At 36.6% G+C, this 15,306-nt stretch overlaps 1 protein-coding gene across 1 annotated transcript; it reads left to right on the plus strand.

Annotated features, from left to right (window-relative positions):
- Positions 1 to 238: 238 nt before the first annotated feature.
- On the plus strand, positions 239 to 15,047 carry Sub1 (SUB1 regulator of transcription). Its single transcript, XM_078017160.1, has 5 exons — positions 239 to 356; positions 2,667 to 2,739; positions 5,153 to 5,275; positions 12,404 to 12,512; positions 14,717 to 15,047. Exons 2-5 carry the CDS (start codon positions 2,668 to 2,670, stop codon positions 14,794 to 14,796), a joined length of 384 nt encoding a protein of 127 aa, XP_077873286.1. The 5' UTR covers positions 239 to 356; position 2,667; the 3' UTR covers positions 14,797 to 15,047.
- Positions 15,048 to 15,306: the final 259 nt, after the last annotated feature.

Below are 15,306 nucleotides of genomic sequence, written 5' to 3' on the forward strand. Positions count from 1 at the left end.
TGGGCCAGCATGCTTTCTTTTTTAGTACGGTCTTTTCATTTCAATAGAATAAACATTTATTGAACCAGTGCAAAGTTCGATGCTTGTCATTTCATGTTTCACTCGCACCCTCATTCCTTCTCAGGTTAGGTTCAATCTTTAAGGCACTTCACTTCAGCGGCAACCCTCCAGAACCAGGAGAGGTCCCTTTAAGGCCCTGGAAAGGGTCTAGGTGTCGGTTTCGGCGGGGAGGCCACGCCCCATCACGTGTGCAAGTTCCAACGGGGCGGGGCCTGCCTCTCTAGTCTGCCGTCACTTCCGGTTCTCTGTCAGTCGCGAGCCAGCGAGCAGAAGGCTGTCGACTGCAGAAGCGGAGCGTGAGTATGCGGGCCCCGCCTCCACCCAGTCGCCGGTACCCCCGTGGCTTTCTGGGCGATGGCCGCAGGAAATGTCGGTTATGCTTGACCTGCCTGTTCCTTCTTTGGCGTTCCCGAATCCCCTCCTCTGTGCCCGACAGGGCGCCTCGCGCACTTGGGCCTTCTGTGCCAGACGCCCGTCTGGGGAACCGAGGCCAGGCTGCGGACAGGGCGCTCCCGGGCGGCGGGACGCGGTTGAGCGGGGGCGAGGAGCCGCGGGTAGGGGACCGGGCGACCCCGGGACAATGGGGCGACGGCCGGAGCGCGTGCGAGGCCTGCCCCCGCCAAGGCCTCCCTGGGCCCTCACTCTGGCCGCTAAGGGAGCGGGGCGCTGTGGGGAAGGGTGAGAGCGGACGCGGTGGGGAGGGGGTTGTGGGGGAAGATGGCTGGCTTGCGGGGCGGCGGAACGCAGCGAGAGGAGAAAATGGCGCTTGGTGCAAGTCCCTCCCCTTCCCACGCCGTCTCCTCCGCACTTCGCCGCCTCCCACGCCCCCTCCGACCGACCTGCCTCCCCTCGCCCCAGCCGTTTCCAGCCCCTTGGTTCTAGTAGCTTCCTGGCAGCGCGCGACCCCCTTCTCTGTCTCTGTTCTTGGCACCTTTGTACGCAATCCTGTGCCCGTCAGTCCTAGTTTGTCTTAACCACGTTTTCTCTAATCCTCCTCCACGCGGTTAGCAAAGGCTGAAGATTTTTTTTGTTTGCGTCTTGTACATGATTCTATAATAGTTTCTTTACTTACCATTTGCCAGAATTATGCGCTCGTCCCATCCTTTGGAACAGTAAAACCTCATTAAGCTTAAGTAACGATATATTTTGTCAAAAGTTTAGAGGCTGGCTTTAGCCACCCTCCCTTGCTTTCTTCTTGAATGGACTTAATTTGAGTTAAATAAGAGGTAGTTCTTTGAAATGGTGTTAGGTCCCAGGCAGCTTTGGCTAATAGACGATAGTTATGGTTGATTGATTGCAAGTGAAAAATAGATTATATTCAATTGCATCTTAGAAAGGTTTTTTTTTGGCGGGGGGCAGCTCTATTAGTGAGCATAGAAAACTGAGCTAAATTGATTTTGGAGATTAGGTTGTAAAATGGAGCAACAACAGGAAAACCATATGAAACTTGGTTATGAATGATGCTGTTTCCCTCTGAATTTGCTTTTTTCATTTTTAAGAAATTACTTATTAAAATCTGCATGGTCGGGTTGGGCACGATTTGAGCTTTTTTGAATTTCATGGTCAGGATTGAGATGGCCCACTTTTTTTTCAACCTTGACCTCTTATTGTGAAACAGTGCCAGTGCCAATGCAATTTTAATATACAGAGCTAGATTATGAATTTTTTTGAGGAAAAATTCAAGTCTTTTCCCCCTATATTCAATATTTACAGAGTGTGTTGTGTTTATTAGGCCCTTTAGGGCATGCAAAAATTTAATAAGGACCTAGACTCTTCAGACCTGGAGGGAGCTAAAGGCAATTTGATGATTAGCATTTTAACATCTGGTTATAAAAGTTCCTTAAAAGAGGTACCCACATGCCTTGGATTTCCAGGAGATTTGAGATTTAGGCAAAAGCCTCTGCTCTCTGCTTTATGCTTAGACACTAAGTAAACATCCATTTATAAGCAAAGCACTAGATTATCTGTGTAGGGGGTTTTGCCTTTCACAGAAACATATTGTTCAAATTTATTTCCAAGTAGAAAAATGAGGGTAAAGTCGAATTATGGATAACTTTGTGAACTCTGAATTAGTACCTGTTATTCTGATAGTGTTGCCAAAAATTTAAAATTAACATACAGAATAGGTAAAAGATATGACTCTAATGGCAAAATTAATTAGATATCACATTTGTGTAGTACAGCTGATTCCTGTGTTGTGTTAATGTTGAGGTCCATTTTCAGTGATCTCTAGTCTGATATCTAGTGAGAAGTGTACAGTAGTACTAAATAGAATTATGTACATGTCTTCTGGTTTTAACAGTAATTGTAAGCTGCTTTCTTGACTCTACCCTTCCATAAACTTATGATCCTTCTATAATGAAGCATTGAAAAGACCCATTGACTTTGAACAAGATAAAAGGTGAATTTAGTTCTTTCTCATAACTAGGTTCAGAACATTTCACTCTGCTTGTCAAGAATGTAGGTTAACCCTTGTTAATGAACCTTTGTGTTCAATATAGCAACTTTAGTGCCATAAGATGGTAGAATGAACCAAGAAACTTGTTCTTTTTTGAAGGTGGTAGAGCTATTTGTAACTTATTTACATAATGCATTTTTTTTTTCAGAATGCCTAAATCAAAGGAACTTGTTTCTTCAAGCTCATCGGGAAGTGATTCTGACAGTGAAGTTGAGAAAAAGGTGACTATTACTGCATCAGGTCATTTTTGTGATGCTTGATTTAGCAATATTGCCCACATCTATTTCTAAGAGATAGTAAAAGGCATAACCCAGTACTAACATGAAAATCTGTGAGTTTCTGAAAATGCAGAATGACCTTTGGATCATTTGACTAAAAGTACTTAGTATGATTTTTTGTACATCCATACCTGCTGACTTGAAGGTACAGATTTAGACCTACATTCTACTTAACAAAATCTTTATTGAGAACCTTTAGAAACCTTAGAATAATTTCCGTAGACTGACTCTAGGGGAATAGAATTCTAATTAGGCCAAAGATACTACTTGCTGTTATTCAGAAATGTGACTAATCTGTAGATATTATTTGTAGTAATTGTCGAATTAGCTGAATTTTTAAATGCCAGCATTCTCAGTCATCTGTGTTTATTTGCCCACAAGTATTACTGAATTTTGGGCTTGCTACATTTTAAGTTTGAATATTATTTGCTCTCATTCCTTCCTTTTAGTTTAATTATCTTCCAGCAAAGCTGATGTGGTGAATCAACCCATTTTCACAGAATGGGCTTTTTCTGCATTAGATGACAACTGCTCTGTAAACTCTGCATTCCACTTAACTGAGCATCTCAATGGAGCATAACGGAGCATCTCACTTGCTGCGGTCAAGACTTCCTTCCACACAGACCTATTCTTATAGATGTTTACATATATGAATAAACATTCATATCCTAGAAATGGAATTAGTTGATGGCTTTCTTCCTAATTACTATATTTCCTTTGTGAAAATAAGTAATTAGCTTTTATAGATCTTGTGGTTTCCAAGATTTTATACTTTATTTAGCAGCGGGCCCCTCATGCCCCATTCCCCAAGCAGTACTAGCTAAGAGAAAAGGGAGAGCTTATGGGAGAATCTTAGAGAAGTTGGATCCTTCAAGTGTAAGTACAGAATATAACATCACCTCAATTTTAGAGTAAGGATTCAGAGAGATAATGGTGAATTGAGTGAATTTCTTAATTTAAAAATTTATATTAGTATAGCATTTGAGTATGTTCATATAACAAATTTGTATTGAACTTTGCTCTACCACGCATACATTATTCAATAGAGAATACTTAGATCTTGATTTAAAGAATAATTTATTTTATTTTTGCCATTTGTCTCAAATTCAAATAGTAGTATTAACCTTGTGAACATTTATATTAAATACATCATTTTTTTAAATTTCATAAACACCTATATGTGAATAGTATTACCTGGTTTCAACTAATTTAGTACATTAATTTAGCAAATTAAAATATTAGTTTACACTTTACCACTAAGAAGGTACATGACTGCCCTCTACTGTTTGAGCTGGGAAACTAGTGGTTTATTAGTAATTAGCTTTTTTGGGTGTGTGTGGGGGGGGATGGATGGGAATGGGGTCTTACCCTGTTGCCCAGGTTGGTTCCAAACTCTTGGGCTTAAGTGATCCTTTTGTCTCAGCCTCCCAAGAAGCTGGAACTATAGGTGTGCACCACTACATCCAGCTTGTTAACTTATTTTGAGAATAAGACTATGTAAAAAGCTTTTATAATAATTTAAGCAGATTTTGAATTCTAGTCTTAACACGTTACTATCTTCAGGGGCTTTTTTTTTTTTTTTAAGTTGTAAAGAGGAAGTTCTTGATTTGTTCATGTTCAGTGCCTGGTACAAAATAATATATTTTTTTCCAGGAATTGAACCCAGAGGCACTTAACACTCCCCAGCCCTTTTTATTGATTCTTTTTTGAGATGGGGTCTCACTAAGTTGCTTAGGGCTTTGCTTAATTGCTCAGGCTGGCTTTGAACTTGTGATCCACCTCCTTCAGCCTCCTGAGCTGCTAGTATTACAGGCATGTGCCATTGCACCCAGCCAAATAATGCTTTAGCTTTGCCTAACTATATGTTCCTTAAACCAGTTTAAATCTCCTTTGGAATAGGCAGGGCATAAGTAAATGTTTCCCAGAAATGGAGTAAATTGGCAGCATTCTTAATAAGTATACCTCCATTGTTTAAAAAAAAAAAAAGTAATTGTTGAGCTTTGGTAGATCTTTGGTTTCCAGAAGTTTTATGCAAAAGCAGTGGGTTTCCATTTTTTTTTTTCCCCCTGTCATCTTACAATGAATTCTTTTTGTATGATCCCACTCTACAAAATACCTGTCCTCTGGCTAAAACCTAGTGCCTGAAGTATCTTCTGTGATTGTGAAAAGAGGGTTTGAAAACATTATTAGATAAACACATAGGTTAAATTCATGGTTCTATTGTTGAGTGAAACTTTGTTTTTTTTCTTACACAACGAATGTGGTCTTCTGAATCTCTAAAAGTAACATAATTTTAACTTGAGTTTTTTTTTAAATAAGAATGTAGCAAATTTTATCATGTTCTTTTTCTTTCAAGTTAAAGAGGAAAAAGCAAGTTGCTCCAGAAAAACCTGTAAAGAAGCAAAAGACTGGTGAAACTTCGAGAGCTCTGTCATCTTCCAAACAGAGCAGCAGCAGCAGAGATGATAATATGTTTCAGGTAAAGTTGGTCATTTCCTTAGAGTCAGAGGATTATTGTTTCACTTGATTAGAAGAATGTTAAAACTATTTTGATCTATGTTGCAGAAAGCCCTTTTGTGTGTGATAATCCTCTTGAATAAGACTATTAAGATGAGAGAACAAGTGAGAAATGAAAGAAATTTATATGATGCTGGGTTATTGTTAAAGTTTTGTAGTTTTGCTATATTTAAAACAATGCAAATTCAAATGGTATAGAAATCCCCCAAAAGAGACTGAGAACTTCACATTTAAGGAAGAAACTTGGAAGAGGTAGGTTAAGTACTGGACTGTGAAGTATGGATTAAGATATTATTTTAGGAGAAACAGCAATATGACATGTCTAACAGAAAAGGAGAGTGGCTTGAATAGGTAAAGTCAGGGAAGGTTATTAAGGATTTGATGAAATCACCGGCAGAGGACTAGCATAGCTTCTTTTCTTGGGTTTCTTATGTTTTTAGGGAGACTTGAAATTGGCCTTTGTGAGGGAAGAGGAATTAGTGATAAATGGTTACTGGTAAGATTGCTGAGATAGTTGTAGACTTTAATCTGTATGTAGTAAGGGTACGGTGGTTTTTCCCTAAGGGAGAAATAGTGATGATGACAAAGATACTGATGAGGAACAGGGGACTAGAGAACCATCATCTAGGAGTTGGACCTGATTGTAAATATAACAAAATAAGTAGAACCTCCTGGAAGTCTTGGGCGGGCCATCAGCATGGTTGACTAAAGCCATCCACTGAAAGAAAGAAAGCTTAAACCAGAGAAAAGAGAAGTTGATAAGATTATGTCTTTGTTGATATTCAGGTAGAAGATGGAAGAAGAAAGAGAATGTAGGTCAAGAGGAGATGGTGAAAGAAAATTAAGAGCAAAAAAAGGATAAGTGTTTCAAGGAGGCATAGCTATTAATTGAAGTCAAAAGTTGGACAGAATATGACTATACATATTTATTTGATTAGAAAATTAGATTGGTCTGTACTTTTGACCTGCTGATGGCTTTGAAAGATGTAGTGCTAGGATAAACATATAGTGAAATATAGAAGTTGAATTTTTTTTCATTTTTGCTTTGAAATACTTTGTAATAATGTGGAGAAAGAAAAGAGACAAAATGCAGGTGAATTGTTTAGTTATAGATTTGAATCCTCTGGTGAATGTGTAACAGAGGAACAAAGGGCAGAGTAGGTTATTTTTATAAGAGAATGTGAGTAAATGTGAGGAAGAATTATGTGAGCCCTCATTGCTTTGAATAGAAAATAAATTGAATGGTTACTGTGTTTTCTGTTTTATTCAGGCCTTGCCAGGTTCTGGATTGCAGTGGTGAACAAAGTAGATGTGGTCTGTACCTTCCTAGAATTTATGGGAACAGAAATTATACAGATAAACACATGTGTAGTTAAAATTTTGATAAGGGCAGAGAACTAAAGGGGCAGATTCTATTATGAGAGAGTAGGTGTTCTGGGTATTTTATTCTAAGGAAGTGATATGTAATCCTTAAGAAATGGAGGAGGAGCTAACCTTGCAAATTGGAAGCAGGAAGCATTTTCCAAGTGAGGGGAATTACGTGAATAACTTAAAGTGGGAAAGATCTTGGATTTTGCAGGAATTACAAAACCTTTGTGATTTGAGCCTGAAAGTCTGGCTAAAAGTATAGGTTGGAGATTGAATTCCCGAGAAGGCTGAATAATTCACTTCTGTGGAAAAGGAAGGACTGCTTTGGAATATTTTAATATTTTAAAATATTTGCTAGGCAAGTTTCTTGGGCTTTTCTCTCACGTTATGCATACTTTTGCTTGTATAATAATGAAGCATCTTTGACATTTGAGGGGGCTTTAGTCTTGCCCACACCATCTCTAATTTTATAAAGAAGCCAGGACCCACATTTTAGAGATTCTATTTTGTTAGAGTACTTTTGTGGAAAACAGATCTATTTTTAGGGGGTGGTTTTTCTCCTCCTAAAAAACAGTTCAGTTCTTTTGTGTGGTACTGGGGATTGAACCCAGGGGAGCTCTGTTAATTTCCCAGCCCTTAAAAATTTTTTTTTGAGCTGGGCATGGTGGCACAGGCCTGTAATCTCAGCAACATGGGAGGCTGAGGCAGGAGGATATTGAGTTCAGAGCCAGCCGCAGCAGCTTAGGGAGGCATTAAGCAACTGTTTCTAAATTTAAAAAAATACAAGAAAGGGCTGGGGATGTAGCTCAGTGGTTAAGTGCCCCTGAGTTCAATCCCTTGTTTTAGATAGGATATTGTTAGTTGCCCAAATTGGCTTCAATCTTGTAATCTTCCTACCCCAGCTTCCTGACACGATAAAGAACTTCAGTTCTTGAATCCTCATTTTAAAGGTTCCTAGGCATCCTAAGTCCATTAAATACTGCACCTTTTGAAAATTCGCCTGTAGGAGAACCCAAAGGCCTTACTTACTTTCAAAGGTCTTCTACAGATCTAGTGTAGACAGTCTAAGAGATATGTGATATTTAATTTTATTGCCATGATACCTTTTTTATTGAAATGGATTTTTGGCCATAGAAAACTTTTTAATGCTTATACTGAATTTTAATCATTTTAAGAACACATTGGAGTATATTGATTTTATAATATTAAATGAGGCCTTTATTTTTGCTAGTAAAAATTGTTTGATTGTTAGGAAGATGGATGAAGGATGAGGATTTTGGAAGGAAAAACAGTAACCCCACTGTATTTTATACTTTTTTTTTTTTTTAAATAGAGCTGTATGTTTTTGTATTTACTAAAGTGCTTTAAAGACAGCCACAGAGTAGAGCTTTTTTGGATTTTGCAAGGTGTTCAAATTAGAATCTTTGAGAGTATATTAGAATCTTTGAGACATACTTTGCCAAAACAGATCTGAAATCCAAATTAAAATAGCTGGGGTATTGGTTTAGTTAGTTTTAAGACAGGATTTTTTCTTTTTTTTTTTTTTTTTAAAGCTAGATATCTATATCTTGAGACTAGAACTATGGAAGTCATAAATTCTGGAAAGGTGATGTTTATCAAATGTAAGCAACGCTAATATTTGAAGAGAGTTGGACATCCCCAAATGGTTACACTATCATTTTAAACTCTGGAATGATTTGATCAGGATTCTGACTAATAAGGAAATATTCCTAGATGCTTGCCTTCAGATTTCTTCAGTTCTGAATTTTGAGGACTGGATTCTATAGGGAAATAACTGGCCTGAGATGACATCTGATTAAAAAAGGCTGATGAAAGAGCTATCTTGTAATCCCTCAGTACTGTCTTTTGAAAGGTCAGGATGTTTGAGGCAAGGACTTTCATTTATATTTTCTTTAGAATTAGGTGCAAATGGTCAGTATTGCTGTCTTAATTGATTTGTGATTTAAGGGTAAAACTGGATACTTTAAAATCACCTTTTATTTATTTTGAGGCACCAGGGATTGAATGTAGGGCCTCGTGCATGCTAAACAAGTGCTGTACTACTGAATTACATTGCCAGCCTTGAAATTATTTTTAAAGTAATCATTGAGTCAAATGTTTTTTTGACTTGGAGAAGGGCATGAATGGTGGCCTTAAGAGTCATGATATTACGTGAAAGGATTATTCATAACCTCATAACCCATAGCGTTTATCAGGTTTTCAAAGAATTGGGGAATCAAAAAAAATTTTTTTTTTTTTAAGAATCACACTTCTGTTGATAAAAATGCTATTTTTTTCCTGTTAGTCTCCAGATGACAAGCAGATGTAAAAATATGTATATTCTGTATTCTGATTCTGTTATTTCTTACTGTGAAATGTGATTGCAAGGACAGTTTTTCTACCTTTAATTAGTATATTCCTATTCTAATGTCTCCTCATCATTTTTTTTTTCTTCTTTAGTGTTTTGTAAGAATTTGTGAATTTTATTCATTTTTCCTCATGGGGAGAGGTTGGTGTTAAACGAGTTCATCTTTTAAAAAATATTATTGAGGTACAATTTATGTGCATATAAGTTATATAAAAAGCATAAATTGATGAGCTGTGATAAATTTATGCAGTCTTGTTTTCAGCACATTTTCATCACCCTCAAGGCTTCTGTCTTGGTCTTCCTGTTACAGTTATATCTCTGCCTCATGGAATAACTGGTCTTACTCCTATCAATGTGGATATATTTTCCCTGTTCTAGAACTTCAGATAAATGGAGTCATATGGTCTGTCTTTGGGTGTGTGTCTGGCTTCTTTTTGTATAATGTGTTGAGATTGATCCTTATGTCTTTCAGTAGTTGGTTCCTTAATGTATTCTTCATGTTTATTCTCCAGTTTGTTTATCCATTTTCCTTGGACATTCTGGTGTGAAGTCTTGGCCTACTAGGAATAAATCTGAGTATTCTCAAACAGACAGGTCTTTCTGCAGGACCATTTGGATGTACAAACCAGATGTATTTGCTGGATCATGGGCAGGATATGTGTGTAACTTGATAAGAAAATAACAAATTGTTTTTCAAGCAGCTGTACCATTTAAACAGCCATAAGCACATGTGAGATTTGAGTTGCTCCATGTCCTCACTGGGTAGTGTTAGTCTTCAGTTTTATCCATTTTAGTTAATGAGTGTATGGTAGTAGTAGCAGCTCATTGTGGTTTCACTCTCATTTCCCAAATGTCTTAATTCATTTCAAATCTTTGATCACGTTTATTGGCTGCTTTTATATCTTTTAAGAAGAATCTGTTCCGCTCTTTCCTTTTTCTTTTTAACAGCTAGGTCTTTTTACTTACCAAATTGTAACAGTATTTTGGAAATCTTTTGTTAAAGTACAGTGAATATTTTCTTTTTGTTTTTAAACTTAAGGGGAAATTCTTGTCTTTAAACAGCAATCTAGTTTAAAAATAAGTGTAATAGAGGAAAGAACATGAACCTGAGAGAATCATATGGATGAATGGATACCAGGACTCAGGGAGATGACCTGCCCAGATAGGTGGCCTCTGAGTCATTTATCCATCTTGGAGATCAGGTCTTCACAGATTTAGTAGGCTCATCGTTTTCTATAGTCTTCTGTTCCACAGCAGTAGTATTGTCTTAGTAGTGAATCTGTACTGTTCTATCTCAGTCTTACTTGGAAACTTGAAGGGTCTATGGGTGAGACTTCAAATATATTTTTCAGGTATGTGGTTTGCCTTTTATGAATTAAATTTAAAGAAAGGTGTTAAATTTAAGTCCATTTTATCAATTTTTCCCTTTTGATTAATGCTTTTTTTTCCCTATCCAAGACTTATTTTGCATACTCCGTGGCCACAAAAATTTCTAATAGAATTTTTTTCCTAGAAGTTTTATAGTTTTCATGTTTTAAGTTAGTGATCCATGTAGACTTAACATTTCACAAAGAATTAATTTCTCTGTGTAAAGAAATGCATTCTAATCCCTTGACCTGTATGTATGTCTTTCTCCAGTACCACACGCTTTCTTACTATACTTACTGAGCCTTGAAAAGTGTTAACAGATGTTTTGTTGAGTAAAGCCTGTTTTGCTTCCCCTGGAATTGTAGTTTGTGTTAAGCAATAGTGTAAGGGTTTTGAAAAATTGTGGGTTTTTTTTTTTGTTTGTTTGTTTGTGTGTGTGTGTGTGTGTGTGTGTGTGTATGTGTGTGTGTGGATAGTTTTCTCAATTTGACTGCAACTAAAATGCCTTAGAGTTGTTATTTGAAATGAGTGTCAAAAGGAAAAGCTTTCTTGTCTAGTGACTGGAACTCTGTATTCCTCTATTCAGAATTATTGTTAAAACAATATAGCTAGCTGAATATATGAATTCTTGTTGCATGCAGTTTGTACTGGAAGATTTTGCTTACTAATAATAAATAGGGATTATTTACATTTTTAGATTTAGACGGACAGTATGTCTTTTTTTTTTTTTTTTAACATTGTGCTAAGGATCAAACCCAGGGCCTCACACATGCTAGACAAGTGCTTTGCCACTGAGCTACAGCCTGAGCCCTTACTAAAGATTTTATTGTGATAAAAAAATGTTTATTCACTTGTTGTGAAACAGATCTGCAGAACCTTTTTCTCCTGCAAAACATTAAATGCTAGTTCCCTTTCCTATTTCTCCCTGCCCTAATAACCACATTTTACTTTTTTCCCGTGATTTATGACTGCTTTAGACTTTTCAAATATCTCAGGTACATCGAATCAATGGTATTACTGTTGCTTTATGAGTGGCTTGTTTCACTTGACACAAACTCAAGATTAATGTGTATTTGTGGTTGTGACAGGATTTCTTTTTTATGACTGAGTAGTAATTTTTTTTGGGGCTATTGTGAATAACAGTGCAGCTATAAACATGAATATACAAATTTATAACTTGGAGACCTGTCATTTCTTTTGGATATGAAGTTCTGCTCCTTAAAGCATTTCATTCAGTGAGGAATCACATAATAGGTGGTCCCATAAGATTATATTGCCTACTGACATTGTAACCACCTTAGTTTGTCTATGTACACTTAAGTTCAAACAGTGACAAAAATTACCAAACTACATATTCTTTGGAAGATGCTCTGTATTTAAGATACTATATATCCCAAAGTGGGTTTGCTGGATCATATTGTAGTTCTAGTTTTAATTTCTTTTGGGGGGGGATACCAGTGATTGAACTCAGGAATACTCACTCACTGAGTCATATCTCCAGCCCTGTTTTTATATTATTTAGAGATAGGATCTCACTGAGTTGCTTAGGGCCTCGCTGCCTCACGGTTGCTGAGCCTGGCTTTGAGTTTGTAATCCTCTAGCCTCAGCCTCCCGAACCACTGAGGTTATAGGCATGTGCCACTGCACCCAACTCTTGTTTTAATTTTTGAGTAGTCTCCATTACTCCTTTCATAGCAGCTGAAATTTTTACTGTTTATAATTTTAAAAATGTTTGGAAATGTGAGGTGTGCTTTTGTTTTATTCTGTCTTTTAAAAAATAATTTTAACAGGGATTTCTTTGTATTATGGTTTTGATATTGAGACTATTAATCATTTTCATGATTATAGATAGAGTTAGCTTGCAGCAAATGGTGAATATATGGACACCACTGACATCACTGTCAAAAGAAACACTTCGATGTTTTGGGGAACTTATTCATTTGCAGATTGGGAAAATGAGGTACATGTTTGTTTATTTATTTGCAGATTGGAAAAATGAGGTACGTCAGTGTTCGGGATTTTAAAGGGAAAGTTCTAATTGATATTAGAGAATATTGGATGGATCCAGAAGGTGAAATGAAACCAGGAAGAAAAGGTGAGTTTTGATTTCTTTAATTTGGTTCTAATGTTGGGACTAGCTTAAAACATTTCTAAGTAATGTTGCTTGAGTTGAGATAATGTTGGCAGGGCACAGAGGCCAACAATGAACCTTTTCTAGTCCTTTTTTAGCAGGATACTTATCTTTTTAAAATAAATGTGTTGGGAATAAAATCAAGAAAAATAACAACGCTAATACTACTTTAACAGGTGGCTAATTTATTAGAATATAATTTTTTTTAAGATAATTTTTTTAATATTTAATTTTTAGTTTTTTCAGTGGACACATTTTTATTTTATTTTTATGTGGTGCTGAGGATCGAACCCAGCGCCCCATGCATGCCAGGTGAGCGTGTTACCGCTTGAGCCACATCCCCAGCCCATAATTAATTTTACAGTAAATCTGAAGCAGATTAGGCACTATTTGGGAAGTTGTAAAATTGGGAATGGAAAAATTCTGGTTTATATTTTAATTCAGCTCCTTAAGATCATTCTTTATGGTATCTTCAAGTGGGTTGCTGTCCTTCTGTTTGTGCTTCATCCTGCCCCAATCCTGTTTGCATGTAGAAGCATACTTTATTCAGTTATCAAATAGCTAGAGAACATTTGTTAAACCAACCTAAATTTGTATTTTTGGGCATTTAGTTATTTGAGGTTGCTCTTTAGATGATAAAAAATGCTTTCTTATTTAGTACTACTCTGTTTTTTTGTCAGTTTTCAAGGTACCACATGTTTGTTTCATGTAGTTTTCAGGCTTATGAAAAGGCAACCTCTGTATACTTTCCCTTTTGGGGGTCTGTGCTGGGAATTGAACTCAGGGGCACTTTACTCTTCGAGCTACATCTAATGGCCTTCTCTTTTTGGAGACAGGGTCTTGCAGAGTTGCTTAGGCTGGTCTTTTTTTTTTTTTCTTTTTTATTATTAGTTGTTCAAAACATTACAAGCTTAGGCTGGTCTTGAACTTGTAATCCTCCTGCCATATCCTCCTGGGTCCAGATATAGGCATGCACCATTTTTCATATCTTTTTATGTTTTCTTGTTGAAGTTGTTGTTTCTGGATTGGATATTTGTGGTGTTCAGAGTGGTTAATGCCAGGTTGTGTGTTCCTGAAGCATTTATGGAAACAATTTGATTAGCTTCAAGCCCTTCCTTAGGGCCCCAGTGTATTCTTTCAGTTTCATGGCCTCAGCAGTTTTTTTGTGAAATAAATTAATTCAAGTATTTACTTAGGTGGGTAATATGTTCTTTTTTCATATTACCAAGTTTAATAATTTACAACAACCCTTTGTGTAAATACCGTTTTACTAGTGAGAGGAAACTAATTTTTTTAGGGTCACACAGTAATAGGCTGGGATTTGAACCCTGACAGCATGATTCCAGAATGTACTCTCACCCTATCTATATATTCCAAGAGGTCCTGTGTGACTCGCATCCCAGGATTTTTTCCAAAGTGAAATGAATGCTTTTGGAAGAACTCAAAAGTATCCATTCACCTTGAATTTCTGTGGAATTTGGTACAAGTGTTAAATTAAAACTCAGTTTGTATCAATGGATGTTTAATATGCCATATCTGAGCCTCGACCACTTAGCTTACTAGTATGATTTGTGAGATGCATCTTGAAATCATCATTTGTTCTCATTGGTTGTAATAGACATCATGCAGGATGCATTGTGGGAAGAGAAACTGGATACAAGCTTGATCTACTTAGGAAACTGATGAGTTTGTAGATAAAAATGTAAGATTTTCCTGGGGTCCATGCCTGTAATGCTAGTGCTTGGGAGCCTTAAGCAGGAAGATCACAAACTCAAAACTAGTCTTGGCAACTTGGTGAGGCACTAAGCTATTCAGTTGAGACCCTTTCTCTAAATAAAAGACAAAAAGGGCTGGGGACGTGGCTTAGTGTTGTGCTCCTGGGTTTATTAATCCCTGGTACAAAAAAAAAGTAAAATTGAACTTTCAGTATTATAGCATTGTGCCATTCAGAATGGTAGTTTTGGGGCCAATGATATAGCTCAGTGGTAAGAGCAGGTGGTTGGTACACTCAAGACTCTGGGTTGATTCCCAGCACTACAAAAACAAAAACCAACCAAACAAAATCATAATAAATAATGGCAATTGTAAAAATAATATTTTATTTGGAAGTATGAAAACAAGCAAGCTTGAATAGATTTTCAACTTTGAATTTTTAAACTTTGTTTTAGGTATTTCTTTAAATCCTGAGCAATGGAGCCAGCTGAAGGAACAGATTTCTGACATTGATGATGCAGTAAGAAAACTGTAAAATCTGAGCCATATAAATCCTGTACTGTTCTGGTTGTTTTAATCTGTCTTTTTACATTGGCTTTTGTTTTCTAAACGTTGTTTTCCAAGCTATTGTATATTTGGATTGCAGAACAATTTGTAAGATGAATACTTTTTTTTAATGTGCATTATTAAAAATGTTCTGAGTGAGCTAATTGTCAACTTTATTAAGGAGGATTGCTTTGTGCCCGCCACTTAGTGTAAAATAAAATCAAGTAATTACAATCTTAACTGTTGTGGCCTTTTTTGATCAAAAGATTAGATATTCTTTAAGGCCAAAATTAACAGTTTTATAGACCTATTAGTTTTAACTCAGTTTTTACATGAAAAAGATTTGTATTGCATTGAGTTTTTTAACGTTAGATTTGTGAAATCCATGATCTCTTCAAGCCAAATGTTAAAATTTGTCCCAGTCACTTTCTTTTTTTAAATTCATTTTCACTTAATAATAATCATTTTTATTTCACTCTTTTTTCGTTGAATATATTAT

Source organism: Ictidomys tridecemlineatus, chromosome 1, assembly GCF_052094955.1.
Source record: "Ictidomys tridecemlineatus isolate mIctTri1 chromosome 1, mIctTri1.hap1, whole genome shotgun sequence".
Taxonomy (NCBI): Eukaryota; Metazoa; Chordata; class Mammalia; order Rodentia; family Sciuridae; genus Ictidomys; species Ictidomys tridecemlineatus.